At 36.7% G+C, this 18,602-nt stretch overlaps 1 protein-coding gene across 2 annotated transcripts in view; it reads right to left on the bottom strand.

The window, feature by feature from the left end:
• LOC133529207 (flotillin-2) overlaps positions 1-18,602 on the bottom strand; it is a 405,995-nt gene that overhangs the window by 48,689 nt on the left and 338,704 nt on the right. For both annotated transcript variants that reach the window (XM_061866874.1, XM_061866875.1), the window contains exons 2-3: positions 12,786-12,880; positions 11,934-12,135 (exon numbers count right to left, since the gene is read on the bottom strand). In XM_061866874.1, coding sequence (XP_061722858.1) covers positions 11,934-12,135; positions 12,786-12,880 — 297 coding nt within the window. The remainder of the gene's footprint in view (positions 1-11,933; positions 12,136-12,785; positions 12,881-18,602) is intronic.

Raw genomic sequence — 18,602 nt, 5'->3', positions numbered from 1 at the left:
GACATGACGCAACGCAAAATTGTGTCAATGCAAATTGCTGAGGGTAGTGAATCTCATAACTTAGAGGTAGATTAAACATTTTGTAAGATCTTCTTAGGATAACATGCGTTACATTCAATGTTACTAAACGTTACGTTTCTAGCACACTTTAGAACATATTTCTTAAGGAATATGTGTGGAAAATTTTACGACAATTCAATAACTTACGTCGTCCGCCTGTCTGTATCTAAGCTTTCCTTTGAAACTTTAAACCAGTAGCCAGTAGAAAGAAATGCCTACCTTTGCGAAATATTACGAGTAGGGTAAACTATAGGTATTAGTGGAGCTTCGTATAATGATTGGCTTCTCCAATATAATTTTAAGGCAAGAGTCGTGAATTTTCTTCTCCAATAAGAGCCAATAATTGAGCATATTATCCTCTTAAGTTTTGTTTAATGGACAATTGAAGTGACTAAATAATATCACCTATGTGGTCATATAATTTATACCTACAACCGATATACCGACGACCCAGTCGTACAATAGACGTAACCGAAAAAGGGAAATCCAATAAGAGCAGTATTTTCTGTCTTATTTCTGATAAGGGTACGAAAGTCCGTAATATTGCGTGTAGGCAATTAATCTCATTCATTTATAAGGAGATATTTCCGAGCACGATAGATTTTCTCCTAATGTAATAGTACTTAAGTGACACATATATATATTGTTGTCTAAGTACCCACAACACAAGCCTTATTGAGCTTACTGTGACATTTATGTAAGAGTCCCCGGCAAGCTCGGCCGAATACGAGTATAACCTTCCCATACAAACAGAGTTACTACTCATTTTGAAACTACGTGTTGGATTGTAATGAAACTTTGCACATACAATGACATGAGTTATATCTAGTCGTATAATTTATATAAAGTTTATGTAGCTCAAGTATATAAAACAAACGAAATAGAGCAAAAACAAGTTCTGTATGAAGAACTTAAATTCGCTGTATTTTTTAACAATGGTATCTGAAGCTACATAAACTAATTACAGGACTAGATATACCTTATCCTATTGTAAGTACAAAGTTTCACTTTCACGGCAATCTAGCTAGTCGTTTTAAAATGAGAGCGTAACTACGTTTGTATGGAGAACCGAGCTTGCTGAGGACCCTTAATAAATTTGTCTAATAACGTCTTATTACATTTATTTATTAACTATGTAAGTGCAGGCGAGATCAAAAAGCCCTTTGAATCGTGTGCGTTTTTTTGAGCAACCGACGCTCATCGGCTTTCCAATGGCAAGGCCCTAAAGGGACGCACCACGTACTTAGTACCAAATTATTCCACTCGTGGCCTAGATATGGAAAATGCGTACATTTCTTAACAACTGTCATGCAACAGTCTATTCGAGCAAACTCTCCACTTGACTGTCTGTGATGACGATAGAACAGAGCAGGTCCGACATCCAAAACTAGTTGAAAATGCTACGTTAATCAAGGCAAATAATAGTAGATAATCTTTAAATTCACCCGAAAATTCTGGTGCGCACAAAAATTGCATATGACACACAATCAATCAGTATTTTAACTGTGCATTTTATGAATAATATGATTGGTTTATGCAAATTCTTAGGAATTCCAATTACGTGTATTAGTTTTGGTATCTCACGTTTCCATTCCCAGGAGCCAAGACTGAGCATATTGCGATAAAATCTTGCAAGAAATGAGTCTTTCGTCCGCAGCAGGGGCCCATTTCTCGAACGGTATTAGACTAATACTATTAGTCCACGAACTGTCAAGTTGTATGGATTACCATGGCAACACACTTATAATACTAGACTAATACCGTTCCAGAAATAGGCCCCAGCTCAGACAATAAGCATCTGTCATATCGGCGGTGATCTTATTAAATTGGTGAAGATATATACCCTGTGCATTGTGTAAACTGTTATATTATAAAACATAGTCCTAACTCCTAACATAACTGTGGTGTGCGACTAGTGACAGAAGATGAAGAAAGATTTTCGATTTCATTAAATACGTCGTTGTAAAAAGGCGTTGTGGGGCTTGTGGGTGCTATGAAATAAATTGTGGGTTTTCAAAACCCTGTCTCAAAAAGAGAAACCAGACAAACAAACTTTGCCTTCGAGTGAAACACAAATTCAAATGAACGAAATAAAAAAATATCATTCAAAATAATCATTTAAAAGTAAATTCTACCAGCTAATATAAGGAAACAACTCAAAATTTGCATCTGATTACTTTGCCCCACATGTGGATAAAATGCAACTTTCTCATTCGTTTTTGAATCAAGAGGGCCTTTACCAGTTGGTGTGGTGATTGCTATAGTACATTGTGCAACGAGGGGGTAAGTGAAATTTTGAATACGAGGGTGAAGACCCGAGTTTGCAATATTCTTACCCCCGGAGTTACACACAATGTAATAAAACAAAAACTAAAATTTTAACGAAATAATTCTTAAATACGGTGACATATCAAACATTCGTCCGCCATTTTGTAATTTCTTGACAGGTTAGCATCGAGGGCACAGACCTATCCGGCATTCAGCCACGATTAAAAATATTTAGACGGCTGTTAAATTAATCGAATTATTTAATTTTAACGTAAACAAAAATATTAAATTATAAACGTCTAAAAACACATTTATACTCCTTGGTTTGTGTGAAAAAGTGACATAGTTAACAACCATGACTTCCGCGGGAACAAAATAGGCCTTTGTCCTTCAGTACACCTGCATGAAATAAGACCTTTTTCGAGCAAGTGTGATGAAAAATTATTTCTGTGGCATCCTAATTGCTAAACCGATTTTTAAAGGTGATTGATAACTGACAAGTTACTTTCCATACATGTTCATCAATCGTTTGAAGATCGTTAGCTATTTTTGGGGAATAAATATTAGAATAAGAATAAATATAAGGAGGTTGAGGGTATTTGCGAATTCCTAACTTTATTTCCGTTACGCGGATTTATTGTGGATTAAAATTATTAAGTCAAGAAAGGTGCTGGAATTGTTAATATAAAGGCATGATGGCAACCAAATCTTGAAATACCTAGTGTTAGGCCGCCTTTACAACATTATTTGCATTGTGAGAAGTGTATGATAGTTTTTTAAAGTGAAAACTTCTTTAGCGGCGCTGTGCACTTTATGTGATGGGGAAAAAATGTTAAACTCGCGTCAGGGGTCACGTGACCGTCAGATTGAAAATTCGTAAGACGCACACGTGACATCATGGTGACTTGCAAATTAAATATCATCGAAGCCTGGTTACTTTTTGAAAAATCGTATCTCATTTAAGTGAGACATTTTATTTTCTTCACAATCAAAGTGCTGTCATAACGGTTCAAAAGGTTTAATCTTTGTTGTGTTGTATTGTATCTTTGTGTTGTTGGGTGTCCATGATTGTAGATACTCAAATTTTTCCTTACCAAAAAGTTAAATAACAGAAAAGAAACGTGATTGTTTTACTTAATATGATTAATTCATTAACATTAACTGATTCTATAGGCTGTAGTCCTGCTCACGTCTCATGAATTACTCTGTATATGTTATATATTAACACTAAAATTCGCATTTCAAAATATCTTCCACACTCAAATTTATTTACGTAGGTATAATAGAGACTTATCTCTTTTTATAAAACTGCTACTCAGTTTCTCCAAAATATCAAAAATGCACAACGTTAATATTCAAGTTTTCACTTCTGCCAGCACTCCCGGAGTGCAACCCGATTTTTTTTATAATTATATTAAACATTACACACCTATAATAAATCTATCACCGCATCTACTGTATCATCAAAAGCAGACGACCTGACCTTAAATAAATAAATCAAGAGCCATGAAAAATATATTAAGCTTCCTTCTTCCAGTTTTATAGGCCATTGGGTCTGTGCCATGTTATCGCCTTCCGATAGGTCTAATTCTAAAGGATCTACCCGAGAGCCACTACCAACCTCGAAAAATCTAACCTACCGCCAACATCGAAAAATCGAAAAACGTTATATCTGCATCTCCGTTGCTCGAATTTGCAAGAGCGGTTTGCAATCCGAATCGGAAATATATGAAATTATTCGGATCTGGATCCTGATCCGCGGATCTTCCCATACATTTCAGATCCATCGGGCAAACTACTAGCAAGAGCGATAGAGAGTTAGATAACGTTTTTCGATTTTTCGATGTTGGCAGTAGGCGACGGCCCTCTGTTTCGTTTTCGCAGTTCGAATAGCATATACTCGTATGTAAGGAATTCTTTTCGCTGGCCAATTTACCGCTTAGTAATAGTCGCGATCCGTAGTTTAGAGAACTGATTGAAAACATTAATGAACACTTCACGGCGTAATAAGGAAAATAAAATAGGGATTAATTAGAATTTCATTCCTTTGTCCGCGTTGATATTTAACGATCATAGGTTAAATTTTACAGCGTGAATTCCCCACAACACGTAGCGTTGATTGGATGTTTATGTTTAACCATATTGATAATACTTTTACCTCGCTTACCTATAGGTATGTGGTTTACTTACGTAAGCGGAGCACTATCTATAACGTAAGCATGAATGTTATATGCTTATAAAGTATTATTCTGAAAGTATATCTTATACTTTCAGAATAATATAGTCATTAAGACCACACGAAACATAAACATCGTTTAAAGTCAATTGTCACAAGGTATCCTCAAATTTGTTTTCGTGAGCGTAATCAGGTTGTGATTTAATGGGATTTCATATCAGCACATGTACTGTGTACTAATCGACTATTATATGCAGAAACGGCTAAATTGTATATTTTTGAAAAACAAAATAGGCATACTTACTCGTAATTGAACCAGTTCCCTATAATATGCGAGGCCCTATAGTCAGTCTTATCAATCACAGATAGTTTAAAACGAATATTTTCGTTGATAAATGTAGATGAATGATTAGAGATGCGGTCGAAGAGAACGAATTAAAATAAAAACTAGCCCCCAGACTCCGTCTAGACAAATACAATATATCTCCTGTACTTACCGTACCTTACCTAATGAAAGAAAATATTGCTGTTGGCTGGACAAACAAAAATACCGCTTAAAATTGTTTGCTTCTTGAGATGCTGATGTTAATAAAAATGAATAAAATAATGCGTAAATGCGCATTTTTGATATTTGTAATTATTACCTACCAATTAATTAATGATTAATGTTATCTTATTTGCTGACGAAGTTAATTAATATAATGTGATCATGATCAATGTTCAACAATCTATGGTTTAATGAAAAAAAATGAAAATCAATATTATTGATGCAGTCAACTGTTTTACCAAATGACGTTATAATTTCTTATTTATTCGGTATGCTCTCGACTGAAGTGCTGTTTTATGGGAATTTTTTTAATCGTGTTAGCAAAATTTTCAACGCAAAAGACAACTTTTTCACTTCTAAAAATACTCTTTAAGAACTGGCTTGCCCTTTGAGACCCTTCAAGAAAAAGTAGGCCGGCCCTTTAAAGGTTCTCTATGACTCGCTGAGTTGACAGGGACTAACACAAGTCCGTGGCTGTACTGGGGCTCATTTCTCGAACGGTATCAGTCTAATATTATTAGTCTGTTGCCATGGTAACCCATACGATTTGACAGTTCGTGGACTAATAATATTAGTCAAATACCGTTTGAGAAATAGGCCCCAGTTCATGTCTATATAACTTTTCTTAGGTTTTCTGGTACCCTAGTCCCCGAACGCGGCTATCGCGATGTTTAAAATGCTGGTAACACTACCTATTCACCAAATATAGGTAGGTATATTAGTTGCTCTCTATAAATGTTGAAACTGATTTATGATGGAATGATGTAAACTGATGGGTGGCATTCTAAGAAAGTATTCTTACATGGCGAATTAATCTGCTAGGTAGACAAGGCTCGAATAAGTTTTTAAGACTCACCGGCAAGCTCGGATGAATTTCACCTTTTAAATCCTCGTTCTCATTTTAAAACTATGTGTTGGATTGTAATAAAAAAATTCACATAGAAAGACATGAGGTATATCTAGGGCTGAAATTAGTTCATATTGCTCCACTGTATAAACAAAATAGAGCAAAATCCAAGTTTTGTATGACAATCTTAAATTCGCTGTATTATTTTAACAATGGTATCTGAGGCTACATTAATTACAGGCCTAGATATAGTTATCCTATTGTAAGTACAAAGTTTCAGAGCAATCTAGCTAGTCGTTTTAAAATGAGAGCGTAACTACGTTTGTATGGAGAACCGAGCTTGCTGGGGACAGTGGGGACCCTGTCGTACTTATAGCAAGATGACACTCACTCTATTTAGTAAATGTAGTTAATGATTTCATGGTACTGAAGGCTAGTTTATCTGGTTCTCAACGAAATCTAAACGATCGTATTCTAACGTTAATTACTCGTATGTAAATACTTACTCTAAATATCCAGTAAAAGGGCCGAGGTCGAGCCATGAATTCAAGTTGTCTGCAGGAAATCCTCATACCACGCTGTTTTTGTAGTGGAAATGCTAACACACTTGGAGTGTGTGTCATGCAGGATGGCGCCAAGGCGTAGGTTATCACTGTTATCAGTTCATCAGTTGATTCATGAAACGTACACCTTAAACCTTATTCAACAATATTATTTTTAAGGTACTGCATCCTCAAAAATTATCAAAATTATAAATTGGATAACGGTCATTCTATGTATGTTAATATAAATAAATGAAACTTTATAGCATTGCCGATGGAAATAATTTCACGATACTTAGGAGTAGGTACCTACGTCTAAAGTGTAAATATTGTTGCTGCTGGTTTTATCTAAACTGATGGTCGTATGTAAGAGTATTTATACTATTTCTCATTACATATTCAAATTTATTGATTTATTTTTCATGCACATTTTAACTTACATTTAGCATTCCGTAATTTATGAAGTGCCACTTGGACTTGAAATTTTACTTTTGGACCCTGGGTCTAAAAATAAAAGTTAATAGTTCCATGTAATACCAAGCCCTTGAAAATTACTATTGAAGTCCTTTCTATTATTATCCCAACCTTCTAATGACAACATTATGTCGAGCCCATCCTTACCTCTGCCCTTCTACTCAAATTCCGCCTCAAAAGATCACTGCCCCGCATTTCCCATATATTTTCCATACGAAAAACCTTCTCATTATATTTAGCGACTCACTTAAGTTTTCCAAGCAAACGATATTAGACCTACAGGCAAGGCGATAGAGACTTGACAGGCGAATAGATAAGTTGGCATATGTACCAGCATGCTCGTATGTGTACTCGGAAGGACGGTTCTTCCTGTTCCGGACTCGTGACATACACAGCGCCGAAATATTTACGATGGCGACCGAGAAGGTGATTGATCGCTGACGATTTGCGTTAAGCAAACGCTTATCGCTGGTTGTCAATGTACGTTTGAAATTATATAGTATCTTATATGACTTATTATCGTTTCGAAACCAAAATAAAGCAGTAATTAGTCGTGGTTATAATAGCCGCATAGGTAAGTACAAGAAACAAATACAGCAGAAAACCTGAGCTCCATTGTAACGTATCTACCTATAATGCAAGAGAGCGATTTGGTTAGAATTGTATAATTATAGACAGAGGAATGTTGGTTTTATGGAAATGGACAAGATAAACCTCTTATCATAATATAATTCGACAGATTTTCGAAAACAGGGGTGATTAACAAAATTAGGAATTCATGAATCCGAAAAGTCCAAACTCTGGGACAGCGGATAGCCGTCAGCGAATTACTATGCAAATGCAGGAGTCCTAACTTCGTCATCCTAAAGTCGGCGCACCTGGACGACACTTCTGGAAATGGACACGGTGTTTCCGGTCTAACGATAAATTCATTTGTTAGAATACGACAAACAAAATAAGACTATTGCATTACCTTAAAATCTTTTCAATGGCACCTATTTGTATACGAAATAAATAAATAGAATAGAATAGAATAGAATAGAATAATTTTTATTCGTAGACACAAACAAGACACATTAAATTACATGATATAACAAAAACAAAGGAAGTATAAAGTGCCACGAAATGGCCTCATCTCAGCATGTTGCTGGTGGCTTCCAGCGCTGATCTTCCGATGAGACCATCAAGTGAGAAAAATCACGAAAGGTAACAAAAAAGAAGGAAAAAGACATAAAATAATATAGAGTGAACTAATTGAAAAATAGATAAAAGATAACGACTAAATTAAGTAAAGATTATTTTTATATCAAGCATCGTAAACATAACACTGTATCGGTCCGGTCCAACCATACCTTGGCTGAACATTACAGCTGCATACGCAACAAGCGCCAACGGTAGCTACACGAACTAAAAGGCAATGACAGACCAGACCAATATCGAGCGTCCATTATATCAATTTACAAGATTTTTATATTATGAAAACAGCATCAGAGGAAGACGAATACTAACATAATAATACTCAAACAAGTATGGCATAACAGGAGTGGTGAACTATTGCTATGCAGAAGGAACAAAAACTTGTGGTAAGCGTAAGTAAAAGCGTACAGTAAGTAAATGAGTTCTCTATGGACCTTTTTCACATAATTGGTATTTTTTTTTTTCACTTTTCCAGTTATTCGATAAATTTCATCCATCAATAACGGAAATATTATGGTTTTCGAAAGCTACGTGGTCTTGGGTTTGTGAGATAAGGATGGAATAGGGATAGAAGAGATGCAACAGGTATAATAAAAAAGTCCTGTACAATTTATTGGATAAGCCGTTATGGCAACAAATTGAAATTGAACATACCAAACCATTTTTTTCCTCAAGTACCTATTATTTATTTAAACTTTATTGCACACATAAAGAAAAATGTACAAATGGCGAACTTAATGCCAAAAGGCATTCTCTACCAGTCAACCAAGTCTACTTAAGTCGTGGAATAAAAAATTATAAACAATTTCGTTCTCAACAGAGCGTTTAGCTTCCTCGTTGATTGACCGACTTGACCCAGTCGGTCCTAGCCGATACAATCAGACAACAATCGAGACAAATCAGAATTCAAGCTTCGATCGAAATCGGTTGTACGAGTCTCACGTGTGATGGCAAAGTGTAATAGTAGATTTTTAACCAAGAACGTGTGTATTTAAAAAAAAGCATGAATACATTTTTATATTTTTTATAGTATTTCCTGAAGGTACTTTCAATTAACAATTTAGGTAAAAGTATCGTGATTGATGAAAACTTAAAAAAAAAAAATTAAAGCATTTTTTGTATTCCAACAACTACGTTCGCTTTGGTTTGGGCCATGGTGGAGACTATAAAAGATAAACGTAATTTATTTGTCAATCAGTGGATACTCGTAGTCAAATCCCTCGTGCATGAGAGGAGGCCTATGCCCGGAGAAGGTATATATACGTAGACTGAATTATATAACAACTACCTCTATGCTAACTTTTAGGCTGAAATTTATTCCTGCGACTATCGCCGTTTACGCAAGAAAGCTAAGTGACGAAAGCAAGCTAGTTTTTGTAGGTATAATATTCAGCCCTCTGGTTAGTGGTAACGTAAATTATTAGGATGCTCTTTTGGTTGCTTTTCGAGCGTAGTTATTTATTTAATTAAACTTTATTGCACAAAAGAAAAACTTAATGTACAAAAGGCGAACATAATGCCATGAGGCCCATGAGGCATTCTCTACCAGTCTACCTTAGGGCAAAGCAGAAAAAGATTGTAGGCAGTGCATTTAAAACTAAAGAAATTGTACCCACCAATAGATACGCTTTATTTGTTCCATCATATGTATTGTATCAAATATATCAATCGCATGTCTAAAAACGGCAGTGGTATATTTATTTCGCAAATAGTTTCCCGTATATTATATCTCATATAAGGAGCTAGTTCCTCAATCCTTATAGACTCAACAATGGGTCAATTATGCGATCGATGCCTCATAATAAAGCGCTAATAATAGCTAATAGCGTCTAATGGAGAACATTGAGCGCATTATGGGTATCACCTTGAAATAGACATGGAAATACTGCAAGATATATAACGATAAATAAGTTACGCATTACATGGTTACAGGTACCTTGAAAAATCTTTAAAAGTGTCAAATATCTAATAAATGATCTAGTTCTATTAAACTACGTAATGTTTTTGGTATTCGTACTAAACGATAATATACTTAATATTAACTTATATACTTTAATATTAAGATAATCAGAAAACATCTTAAACTCAGGAATAAAATATTCGTGCTGATCAGTTATCACATAATAGAAGACCCGTCTGGCCTAGTGGGTAGTGACCCTGCCTATGAAGCCGATGGTCCCGGGTTCAAATCCTGGTAAGGGCATTTATTCGTGTGATGAGCATGGATATTTGTTCCTGAGTCATGGGTGTTTCCTATGTATTTAAGTATTTACAAATATTTATATATTATATATATCGTTGTCTAAGTACCCTCAACACAAGTCTTATTGGACTTACTGTGGGACTTAGTCAATTAGTGTGATAATTTCCTATAATATTTATTTATTTATTCATTCATAATTAACGGGGATTTGAATCTGCGACATCGTCATATACAGGGCCACTAGTGACTGGCTATGTTAAAGAGCTCGTAATGTAATAAAGGCGATAAATAAAGTAACACAAAAGTACCTAAGTAGTGAAAGTAACGTATCTAAAATTAGGTACTACTAACACGTAATAACCTAATATGTATATCTTGTTATTCCTTAAGTACCTTACTTGTTAATTGTTACCAATACTGGCCGAGACCTTGACACGGGAAAATGCGGTGACAATTAAGAGATATGGTCATGTTATTGTCACTTGCCCCAAATACCGGTACATCTACCGGTTTCGTACGGCGCTCATAGATATGTATACCTAACTCATATTTATCATGGGCTTTTAATATCACCTAAGTATCTAATTGGTTTGATTTGATCTTCCTCAAAATCTATGTCTACTAGGTATTTAACAGTTAGCTAAGTTATAAACCTAGGTAAAAAATACTTTTTATTGTTCAAAAATAGAAATTAAGTATAAAAAACATTGAAAGTGATTAGTGTTGCATAGTGTCCACATTAAATAAATGAAAAAAAACATTGAATACCTTTAAGAAAAACGTAGTTCCAGTAACTTACCGATTAAGTATATTTTACGAGTACTACAAACCATTCAATTCAATGGACCTTGGTCATGAACGTCATGGCACTCATGGCTAATTAATATTGCCGTACAAATGCCACGTGGTAGGAATCCAGGTGACATAGTTCGCGTCTTGATCAACACGGTCAACATGAAAGCGAAACTAGCGAAAGTTTTGTGTCATGGACACTAAGAAGTTGTTTTTTTTTTACGATTTCATAATCAAATGAATATTACTAAACTGTTTCTTATTTGTATATTAATAATATATATTCTAAACATCATAATAATTTGTCTTAAAAATACCTATAAGCGCTTTAATTTCATTGTTTACTCACAGAAAACCGCCTTGTTTACTTCAAGAAACAAAGGACATGTTACGCCATCTATGGGCACGTAGGGGGAACAGAGAAACCATCTTATATTTTGACGGCGGCTTTACGAAGTATAACTTGCATTAAGTTCTATAAAACCACTACCCAAATAATGTATAATATTTAATATTAACATTATTTATGCACCTATAAAGAATGTTACAATCATTTATTTCCTTAGATGGATATGGTGCGCCATCTGTCAACATCTTAACGAAACCGTCTGCTTTTCCGTCAACTAACTGCGACATGTGTTGTTCATATAATACCACTACCCGCCGCTAGGTGGCGCTTTTATAAATACTTTAAAATATTTATATACAATCTTATTATATTTCTTGACCATCATAATCAATATTAATTCTTATATGTAGATTGACATGCATAATTTATTATTTAATGTAATATTATAAAATATAATAATACATCACATCATACTAACCGAGAATGGCTCTCAAGTGGCCTTCCAGCGTCTGCAGTATGGTCATCTTGATCTCCTTGACGGACTTCCCGAGGAACTGCTCGCAGGCAGTTGTGAGGAGCTCATCTTCATTCATGATCTTGCACTGAGCGACGCCCGTGACGGTGAGCGGGACGCCTTGGGCGGTCTCCACGTACTCGCACATCGGGTTGAGGGTCATAACCTGAAGAATTCCAAAGTGGATTAATGATACGTGTAACTTAAATTAACTTTATTAGGTATATAATGTAATAGCCAGGATGCGCTATCTGCAAACAAATTACAGTTTTTCAGTCAAAAAACCCAAAAATCAACCACCGGTCGTGCGGTAGCCATATTTAACGGTTTTCTTCGATCTTAACTAGATCGCCAGGTCCCCTTATTGGGGCCCTTACTTCTTTGGCTATATTCTTCTACAGAAAGAGGTCGCCACTCAAGAACCTTTCTGTCCCAGCGGCCATCGATTTTTGAATCTACGAGTCCACTATTACCACTTTATTTTCTGAGTTTCTTCGACGATCTTGCTTCTCATGTCTAATTCAGTTTTGCAGATAAATTCCGGGCTTAGGTCGCTCCATTACCCTTTGGCTTTTAAATAAGTAAGTAATAAACACTATTGTACGAAACAAGGAGAATTAATAGCAAGATATACAGGAATAGTTATAAAGACAAACTTCTCTCAAAATCCCTAAATTTAAATGTTTTGGTTTTTAGTGTTCCGGACAAAACTTTGTTCACCGAACACTTATAGGATCACTTCTGTCTCGCAAATCGGTTTTTATCAGGCAGAATCGTAAGAAATTTGGAGTGACAGAAGTAATTTTAGAAGCATACCTCAAGCGAAATGCGCTGTACATCCGTGACCAGCCACCAAGCCCAGCCCCAGCCGCCGACGATGGTCTTCTTCTGCGTGGAGCCGAAACATCCACCTGGAAACAAACAAATCTCCTTTAAAAACATTGGCAACCCTAAAATTAAGCAAAGCCATTGAGATAATGGAAAAGAAACTAGTGCCTACGCTAATTCTGGGGATTAGTTGTCAAGCGGGCCGCAGGCTCCCATGAGCCGTGGCAAAAATGCCAGGACAACGCGAAGAAGAACAAGATTGAGATAATGGATGTCGGTCGTGAGCATTGTATGGCGTTGCTCATAACCCTAGAGTAAAAGTGAATAATCAACACTAATAAGTAGCGATTCGAACCTCAAAACAGAATCTAACCATATCGGCTCCGTAGTTTTCACGCTGCCATAAACAAGCGATATAAACGTACACAAATAAATTTATAGACTGTTTTTTGCGATTGACTGTCGTCTTCAACGAATGGATTGTATTCTTTTCTGTAATTTTTTTTTATTCAGGTTTGCAGCAAAAAGAATGGAGTAAAAGTAATACAAGAGATAGAGATAGAAACTAAGCTAAGGTACAGTGAGCATCAAAAGTAGCGGATAAAACAACGCGCCAAAAGCATCTGATATTCCGGATAACTTTCCCAAATATAGATTAATTTCTAAAATTCGCACTCAAAAGTATATCTTTTACAGTCTTAGTTGTTCTATATTAAAGACAACACTTTTTGTTAAGCTGTTACAGAATGGTAGATAATTATGAAACGTTATTTAAATAAATATATATAAATAAATAAATTTAATATTATAGGACATTATTACACAAATTATTATTATTATTTGTATGTCTCTTACAAATTCTCGGGACCATGGGGTCCCGGGCATTTTGAAGGCGTGCGTGGGGCCGAAGCCAACACGTAGAGGCCCCTTGTAATAAATTTACTCTAAAAGTAATGTGACATCAACCGAGGATTATCCCTGTTCACACTATAGCAGTGCACCCAAGGACAAGCCCCGGTTAGTGTAGGACTCTTGTAAGAAAAAGGTACAAAAAGAAACCGGGCTATTGGGTTGAGATGCTAGTGGACTGGTAACCGAGACTATGGAGGTGAATATGGCACCTACCCTGATCATATGTTAAAAAAACACGAAAAAATGGACAGGTCGCACAGAGCGACAAGTTGTCCAACATTGCGTGAGCGGCTCAGGGTGTCGAGAGGTGTGCACCGCTTTCTACCCAGTGGCTGTCAGCAGCCACTGTGCCAACTCGCGTCTTATGCATATTTCACTTCCACCCTGCGAGCATATAGCTCTGACACCCCACTCTGGACGGCCGGTAAAGGCAAGCCAGAGGTGAGAGTCCTGCGGCCCCTGCTCAGTGTTCACTCCAGTCGGCCAATCAAGGCAAGCCGGAGAGAGGGGCCTGTCCGACTCTCGGGGGCATGGGACCCAAGGGACGTCACTTCCCATTCAACTCGCCACAAACTGCCCTGGAGGCTTATTATTATTATTATTATTTGATCCGCTACTTTTGATGCTGACTGTATCTACAGAACATTCCCGTACAAACAGCAAACACAAACAACAACTTACTATAAGTGGACGTTAACTCGTTGTAATAAGACCTACAAATAGTCAACTGTGTCGACGATGTTTCTATAAACGGGCAGTAACCCCCGCAGCAAGCTCCGCTTCCTGACAGGACAAGTCCTACTAATCGCAGGTCGACGCTCTATCCTTGCCACTTTCTCTTTGTAGGTAGGTGCACTTGTAAAGGAAACTTATAGCTGACACTATTGCCTTCGCTTACTAAATGCAGGCGAGCACTTGACTCAGCAGAATCAGATCTACCCTAAAGATCAGTAATAACTACCTAAACGTATCGTTCGTATTGTTGGCACTTTTGATCCAGACATTTGTGGCTATCCATCAGAGAAGGGTTCTTATGCACATGAAGCATAACGACCCACTCTGATGGAAAGCCACATTTAAACAATATTATTTCTACCTACCCATTTATTTATTTATCTGTATGTATCGCGCCGGAAACTGTGGATTAAAAAAATGTCTGACTTTTTTATTATCCAGGCCAATTAAGCCAAGGGTAATATTTAATAATAAAAAAAAAACTCCATAGAAAAATAGTATTTTGTAAAAAAAGGAATTTCACTATACTGGTTAGACCTCGTCGACGATACACGATGGGCACGGACATAGCGGAGCAAAAAACCGCATGAAGGTACAAATAACCTGACGCGGTACGGAGGCAGGAATTCAGTTCGCTTCCGATTTGATTTGATTTGCTTTCCCGACTACAGGAAATATGGACATAGACAACTTTCGAGATGGGAATACTTGTTCGGGATTGAAGTCTATTGGAATACTGTTCACATCTATGGGATGGTACAGCCAAATCTCAGCTTGAGGCACTCGAGTCAGTCAGGAGAGCCACGAGAATCATTAATGACGACCATCTGACGAATGCCCGACTTCAAAGCCTGGAACATCGTCGCAAGGTTGCCAGCCTAACGATCTTTTATAGGATACATTTCGGAGTGTGTGCCGAGGAATTGCATAACCTTATTCCTCCGTTCCCATTTCACCATGGGACTACCAGACAGTCGGCACTTCGGCGTCGCTTCATGGTAGGTATTCCACAAATACGCACGAAGCGTTTCGCTTCAACATTCCTTATGCGAACTGCCAAAGAGTGGAATGCCCTGCCAGAGTCTGTGTTTCCGCATGAGTACAATCTGAATCTCTTCAAGGCTGGAGTAAATAGGTATCTCATAGGTAAGCGTGCTCCACCGTAGACCGCATCATCACTTACCATCCATCAGGTGTGATCGTGGTCAAACGCCTGCCTACGAGTATCCTCCATTAAAAAAAAGTCGAACATCAAAGCGAAAACATATCTGATATATCTGTCAATCAGTCAATCGTAAACGGAACACCTATGGGCCAATTCGAGTTTTAATGTATAGTGTAAATTTATTCGTTAGCGTGACGTGACGTACACGTTTGCGTTAAGTCTCATTTTGCATGGTATTTGGAAACAGCGCGCCAAGCGGAACGTTTTGGAAACTCAAAATCCATTAACGCAAACGCGTACGTCACGTCACGCTATCGAATAAATGTATACTAGGGTCGAGTTTTAGCTATTCGATCTGTTTTAAAACTCGAATTGGTCTATTAGCAAGATCGCTTTGCCGATTTAAACTGAAACTAAAGTGCGGGAGGGACAATTGTAGGGAATGCAAACCGGTTTTAACCGAAACCGAAAAAACCGGTTAAAACCGGTTTTTTGATGGAAACCCAAAACCGGGTTTTTAGAATTTGAAAAAACCGGTTTCGGTTTTTTTCGGTTTTTTATTTATTTAACTAAGTTGCATGTTTTATTCATTATAAGGGTGTAAATCGGTCCTAAACAGGTTGAATCGACATCAAATCAAATAATGTGGTGTTGTGTTAGTTTGATCATTTGTAACGCTAAATGAATTTTTACGGTACGAAATACAAAAATACGAAAGATTTAAATAATTTAAAGTATCGGCAGTGGCAGGACATCCGTGCTGGTGTACGAATTGTATAGTAGTACTTTTTAATAAAAATGGGTATAAAAGGTCTTACTTATAATTTTTTTATGCGATGCGCTGGTGAAAAATTCCGCGTAATCAATTATATCAATGGCAGCTTTAGTCTTTTGTTGGTTCGGTGATAACGACTTACCGACAACCTTTTTTGTCTCTTTCGCACTAATAGGAAAGGGTAGTTCAAACCCTAAAGAATGGAATTACTTGACTACCTGTGTTTGCCCAGTTTAAGCTAACACCATCAGTTTCTAATATACTAGAAGACAGCGAAAAACTTAAAGGAAGATTTCGGATTGGGCCTTTTGATTTAAGACAAAGAACATTAAATTATAAATTGATATTGTCATATATTTAAGAAAAAATTACAAATGACAATGTCTGAACAACAAACCAAAAAAATAATGTAATATAATTGGTTTGTTCCTATTCCTAGTTACAAATAACATTAAGTCATTTGACAATTCCCATACAATACAATAAAATAGTTAGATATTCTGTCTTTAATTTCGTGATAAAATCGTGTATATACGAGGGCTACTATTTATATATCCGGAAACCGGGATTACAATCTTCTTAAATAGTATATTTGACCTCCATGGTAAAATTTGAACTTTTTTAAGTAATGACCGGTATATTTTTTCTTTCTTATTAACGCTAGTGTTTTGTTTTTGACGGGTTTTAAATGTCATCTCGTTGCAAGAATGGAACTCACTCGTGAAAATATTCGTGCTATGATTTATTATGATTTTCGGCGTGGTTTAACGCAACAACAGTGCATAGATCAACTAACTTCAACTTTTGGTGATGAAGCTCCATCTAAAACTACTGTGTATCACTGGTTTAGTGAGTTCAATCGTGGACGTAGTATGCTTACGGACGAAGTTAAGGCAGGTCGCCCGAAATCGGTCGTTGTACCACAAAATATTGAGGCTGTGCGAAAACTTATAATGGACGACCGACATGTTACGTACCGCGAGATAGAGTCGACTCTGGGTATTTCTATGACTAGCATTAATAGCATATTACATGATCATTTAGCTGTAAAAAAAATTGTTCGCGTTGGATACTGCACAACTTAACTAAGGAGCAAAAAGATGCTCGCGTCGAATGGTGCAGTAAAATGTTAAAAAAATATAACCGTTGTGACTCAAAGGCCGTTTGTAACATCTATACAGGTGACGAATCCTGGATCTGCATGCGATCCCGAAACGGAGCAACAATCAACGGTATGGGTGTTTCAAAATGAGCCGAACCCTACGAAAGTTACTCGTGCAAAAAGTACATTGAAACAAATGGTGGCCTGCTTCTTCGGTATTAATGGCCATGTAGCTACAGTGCCACTAGAAAACCGTAAAACGGTTAATTCAGATTAGTACACGACCATTTGCTTACCGGAAGTATTTGAACAAATTCGTAAAACTATAACCAGCGACGAAGAATCATTCTTCATCATGACAATGCCAGCTGTCATACGTCACGCGAAACAACTCTATTTTTGGAAGGTCAAAATGTGGAATTAACGGGTCATCCGCCGTACAGCCCTGACTTGGCACCCAATGATTTTTATTTATTTCCCAATATAAAAAATAAATTACGCGGTCAACGATTTTCGACCGCTGAAGATGCTGTCGACGCATTCAAACAACACGTTATGGAGGTACCTCAGGCGGAGTGGTAGAAGTGCTTCAAAAATTGGTTCACACGAATGCAAAAGTGCATAGATCATCAAGGGGAATACTTTGAAAAACAATAAAACCATTTTCAGCCGTGTACGTTTGTTTTTTTGTTTCCGGATATATAAGTAGCAACCCTCGTACTATACTAGCATTCGTTTTTACATGTGAAGCAATCTTTTTCTTTATTCCATGGCGATGAATTTAAGAATTGTTGATTCTAAAAACCGAAACCGGTTTTAACCGGTTTCGGTTTTTTTTGTGGTAAAACCGAAGAAAAAACCGGTTTTGAAAAACCTCCGGTTTTTGCATTCCCTAGACAATTGGGAATCATAGGGAAAATTATTTAAGATCTTTATAGAAGATTTCTTTATTATAGGTAGTAAAACTTGTGATATTTCTGTAAGAACATGGTTGTGTTGATATTTTACAATGAAACAAATGAATGCAATGTTTTCACAATACGCTTATTAGATGGCAATTTTGTATTAATGGTCTCAAATCTTAGGATCAAATGTCTAAATGGGACGAATTGCATC

This window comes from Cydia pomonella, chromosome 20 (genome assembly GCF_033807575.1).
Source record: "Cydia pomonella isolate Wapato2018A chromosome 20, ilCydPomo1, whole genome shotgun sequence".
Lineage (NCBI taxonomy): Eukaryota > Metazoa > Arthropoda > Insecta > Lepidoptera > Tortricidae > Cydia > Cydia pomonella.
The sequence above is the reverse complement of the archived record's forward strand: the minus strand, read 5'-3'. Positions and strand labels throughout refer to the sequence as shown.